Raw genomic sequence first — 5,000 nt, 5'->3', positions numbered from 1 at the left:
AGTAATTAGCAAAACAACAACAACAAAAACAAAAAATCAAACAAACAAGATAGATTCCTGGACAGTATGGCTTTCATAGAGGTAGATCTTGTTTATCCCAATTCCTAACGGACTGCGAACACATATTACGGGATCCGACTTAAAATAAAGAGATATAATATATCTAGATTTCGCGAAAACGTTCGATAAAGTAAATCACAAACTTTTCATTCATAAAATTAAAGATTTCGGAATCGGTGGAAAAGTGGGAAGATGGATACAAAATTTCGTAACAATACACAAGCAAGAAGTACAAATCTATAGATTTTTCTCAAATCAATCAAATATGTTCATTGGAGTGCCACAGGGATCCGTCTCTGTTGTTTCTATATATGATTGGTGACATTGACAAAGGTATTAAGCACTCAGAAGTAACATTATTTGTAGATGATATAAGGATAAGAACATCAACAATGTATCAGATAAGGAAGACAAACTATATGAGGATCTACATAACATTTGAAAGTAGGAAAAGGAAAACAATATGAAATGTAATGCTGATGAACGTAAATTCATAAGGTATAGTCCAACTGAGACCAAGATCATATCCTGATGAGGGAATAAAGAAACTGGAATTTCATTTGTGTAATAAACATGAACTTCAGTCCCCATATAGAGCAGACAATCACCGAAGGAAATATTGTGGGTGGAAGGGTGATTGGGACTTTTAACACAAAGAACACCTGTACCACTTTGGAAAACATTAGTGATTTCCATACTGGAATATCGGTGCCAAGTATGAAGAGGCTAAAAAAGATGGAGACGGAAGATATTTCATTATATTTCAAATCTAGCACCAAATTCTCCTGGAGGAAGGGGAATTAACATAAGACATTCCCCAAGACAGGGAAGGACATGTTACCGTACTGGGATAAGTGCTCAAACATCATAGTTAAGAAAATGCAATTCAGAGTTTCCTAATAAATGGCCTTAAAAATATCTAATGGTGTAACAAAGGATATTAGGAACCCAGTGTACTGTTGAAGTCTTTAAAAGAAAATGAAATGACTTGCTTAATACACTCCCAAATCAACCACTAAGAGCTATATCAAATTCCATCCCTGTCAGCGTTGCCAGAGGTGAAAATTTTCACCAGATTTATAAAATCTGGTGATTTCCTCATGACAAATCTTTCAAAGGTCAAATGCTAGATATATGTATATATGTATATATATATATATATATATATATATATATATATATATATATATATGTATGTATGTATATACTTATATACATACATATATATATATATATATATATATATATATACATATTGTATATATACATACATATATATATATATATATGTATATATATATATATATATATATATAAGTTTATATATATAAGTATATATATATGTATATATATATATATATATATATATATATATATATGTATGTATAGATATATATATGTATATATACAATATGTATATATATATATATATATATATATATATATATATATATATATATATATATATATATGTATATAAGTATATACATATATATACATATATATATATATATATATATATATATATATATATATACATATATATAAATATACATTTATATTTGTGTGTTTCATATATATATATAAATATATATATGTATATATATGTATATATATTATATATATTATATATATGTGCATATATATGCGTATATATATGTATATTTGTATATATATATGTATATAGATATATATATATATATGTAGGTTTATGCTTATATACATATATACATATATATATATATATATATATATATATATATATATATATATATATATATATATATATATATACACACACACACACACACACACACACACACACACACATATATATATATATATATATATATATATATATATATATATATATATATATATATATATATATGCATATATATATATATATATATATATATATATATATATATATATATATATATATATATATATATATATATATATATATATATATATATATATATATATATATATATATATATATATATATATATATATAAACACACACACACACACACACACACACACGTGTGTGTATGTAATCTGTGATGCAAAAAAAGGGTAATATATTATTTTTTTCAGCAATAAAAGTTTAAACATTTCAGAATATAGACAGTGTTGATTAAAACTGACCTTCTGAAGTGAATACAACAACAATATTTTGGTTATCTTTTTTAATGATCTCAAAGAATGTGAACCATTGGGATTGTACCCTTTTCTGCACTACAAGATAAGTTATATAACTTTTTTATTTGTCCTTTTCAGCCCCAAATATATTCATCAGGAGCGGAGTATAGCTTACCAAGTTTAGAGAATTTTGAAGGAGATTCAACAAGTTGTTTGATGCTAGAACCCACTACCTTATTTTCAGCAAGTTCCTTAGATCCACCCCCAACACCATCTACATCTGCATCACCAACATCATCATCACTCTCACCAGAACATCCTGTGACACCTCGGACTATCCCTTGTCAAACAAAGGCTAAGAGAAGGAATATTGCTGATCCTGTGAATGGCCAGTGTCTTGAGGCAGTGAAAGTGCTGATGGCCGTGTTAACCAAGAACATAGAGGATGATTTTTGTGCCAGTTTCGGTAAAAGCATGGAATGTTGGATGAGAGGTATTAGTCCAGATTTGATAGCAATGGTGGCGCACAAATTAAATAATGTTATTGGAAAATTGGCTGAGCAGTATGGGATATGAAACTAGTTTAAGTTGTTCTTTAGTCTTAGTCATATTTTATATTAGGTTTTATGAATGATTTTAGTTGCTTTGTATAATTTGATTTATTTTACATTTAATACAGGAATATTATTTATACATTATAGATTTATCTTTACAATGTTGGTTTGTTCTTTGTAAAGAAATAAAGACTACAAATATACTGTATATGTATTGATTTTCTTTGGAGTTTCCTTGATTTAGAATGATAGTGTGGTATATTGAAGGAAATGATAGTTTGTCAAACCTTTCTTTTCTTTATTGACTGATATACAACATAATAACAATCACATATAACAATCTTGGCGACAAATATATATAAATTCATGTGCCACATTAATGTAGGAGGGTCATTTCATATTGCCAACTAACTTTACCCTCATTGTTGAAGTAAGACAGCAAAGTTTTACGGACTGCGTGCATTATTGCTGTGTCCACGTCCAACAACTGATAGTCTTTCTAGCCCACCTTGAGGAGCCTGATGCCACTCACCAAGGGATAGTTGACCTCTTTGAAGGTCTTCCCTATCTAAGAGCTCAGGGGGAGAGTATGTCTTCTTTGAGTGAGACCTCAAGTAGTTGTGAAGAACAGCTGCGGCAAAGACAATATCTTTCACATTACTCGGAGCTGCGCAGATTGGTCTCTTGAATATCTGGAACCTTGCTGCCAAGATCCTAAAAGCATTTTCAGATGTGCGCCTGGCTCGGGAAACGCGATGATTATATATCAACTTTTCATTTGTCAGATTTCTCAGGAAATGGTTTCATTAAATATGTTTTTTAATGGAAAAGCCTCATCTCCTACAATGACAAAGGGAGCCTCTTTGTCCGAGTTGGGGAGTGTTGATGAGGAAGGAATATTTAATGCATCTCTGTCTAGAGCTTCCCTCAATATGCATCTTCCCCACACTCCGCCATCACTAGCTCGATCACTAACACCAACATACAAGTACATAAATTTATAATCGGCATCAACTGATGCCATCATAATTATACTAAGATGACCTTTATAGTCATAGAATTCCGATCCCGAATGCGTTGGCTTTGCAAGAAGGACTCGCTTTCCATCCAGAGCCCCATTGCAGTTTGGGAAATTCCAGAGACTATAATATTTCTTAGCAACGTCTCTCCATTCAGCCTGTGTGCGTGGGATGTGTAAATATGTTGGCTACAACACTTGATCAATGTCTTTAAATACTTCTGGTATAATGCTTGAGACCAGGTTATGGCTAATCCTAAACTGGTATCCAAGTGATATTTGGGAATCACCTAGAAAGAAAAAGGAACATCTATTAGAAAATATAATGTAAATAAAATAATAATAATTCAAATATTAATAATGAAGATAAACTATCCCAGAAGAATTGCATCAGTAAAGCCTTACAATAAGGCCACATCATATCGAGGATATCATAAAATGTTATTGTTATCGTAATTATGGCCTCCATAACTTAACAGGGGCTTTCTCCCCTGTAACCCCCTTTAAGAGGAACTGCTGCCCCTCTTCCCCAAAAAGGACAACAAATCTTCACCACGTATTTACAGCAAAAGAATGCCGCGGCCCTATTGTAAATTTATACCAAGAAGAAATTATCTCTCTAAGAATTTATGTGATGTAAAATGTAGAAGCTGTACTTTTAGTATAAAAATAATAATGATAATAATAAAACAAAAGTAGAATAACAAAAGTTATCATCAAAACTAGAAAAAGCTGAAGGCATAGCATCTCATCTCATGAAAAAGTTTCACCTTCGATATGTTTAAGCTTTTAGGATAGACAACGAGAATTTGTGGAAATGAAAGTGGACTCCACATTCTGACCAAGCACATGGATATTGATTTCATATGAATAATACTGCCAAAAAAAATTTGCTTTAAAATATAATAAATATATATTTGTATACTGTACATATGGTTCCTTGGAGTATGAAAATTACAACATGGGTTTCCCCTAAGTGTAAAGGTTAGGAATCACTGCCGTGAGTACTGTGGAAAATTCTAAAAGCATCATACCACCAATAGAGATTTTTAAGTTTTATATAGTACATATCTCTTGCCAAATATCGCAGAGTAAGGGTCAGGCGTTCTCCTGGAGTCACTGCCTTCCTCATCTTAGTATCACTCTTTTGAATTAAGGGTGTTACTAGATGAAGGAGGTGATTAAATTGCACTTTGTCCAGTCTAAGCCATTTCTTCATT

General features: G+C 30.7%; 1 protein-coding gene and 1 long non-coding RNA gene across 2 annotated transcripts; one reads left to right on the top strand and one right to left on the bottom strand.

Annotated features, from left to right (window-relative positions):
* Positions 1-598: 598 nt before the first annotated feature.
* Positions 599-1,092, top strand: LOC147470117 (uncharacterized). Its single transcript, XR_015191757.1, has 2 exons — positions 599-643; positions 856-1,092. It is a non-coding gene; the product is annotated as an uncharacterized LOC147470117 (long non-coding RNA).
* A 2,460-nt stretch (positions 1,093-3,552) lies between these two features.
* On the bottom strand, positions 3,553-4,201 carry LOC147470116 (uncharacterized). Its single transcript, XM_086545801.1, has 3 exons — positions 4,186-4,201; positions 4,000-4,070; positions 3,553-3,939 (listed from the first exon to the last, which is right to left on the bottom strand). Exons 1-3 carry the CDS (start codon positions 4,199-4,201, stop codon positions 3,553-3,555), a joined length of 474 nt encoding a protein of 157 aa, XP_086401927.1.
* Positions 4,202-5,000: the final 799 nt, after the last annotated feature.

Source organism: Penaeus japonicus, unplaced genomic scaffold, assembly GCF_977035675.1.
Source record: "Penaeus japonicus unplaced genomic scaffold, GWHDUDI00000001_assembly GWHDUDI00000017, whole genome shotgun sequence".
Taxonomy (NCBI): domain Eukaryota; kingdom Metazoa; phylum Arthropoda; class Malacostraca; order Decapoda; family Penaeidae; genus Penaeus; species Penaeus japonicus.
The sequence above is the reverse complement of the archived record's forward strand: the minus strand, read 5'-3'. Positions and strand labels throughout refer to the sequence as shown.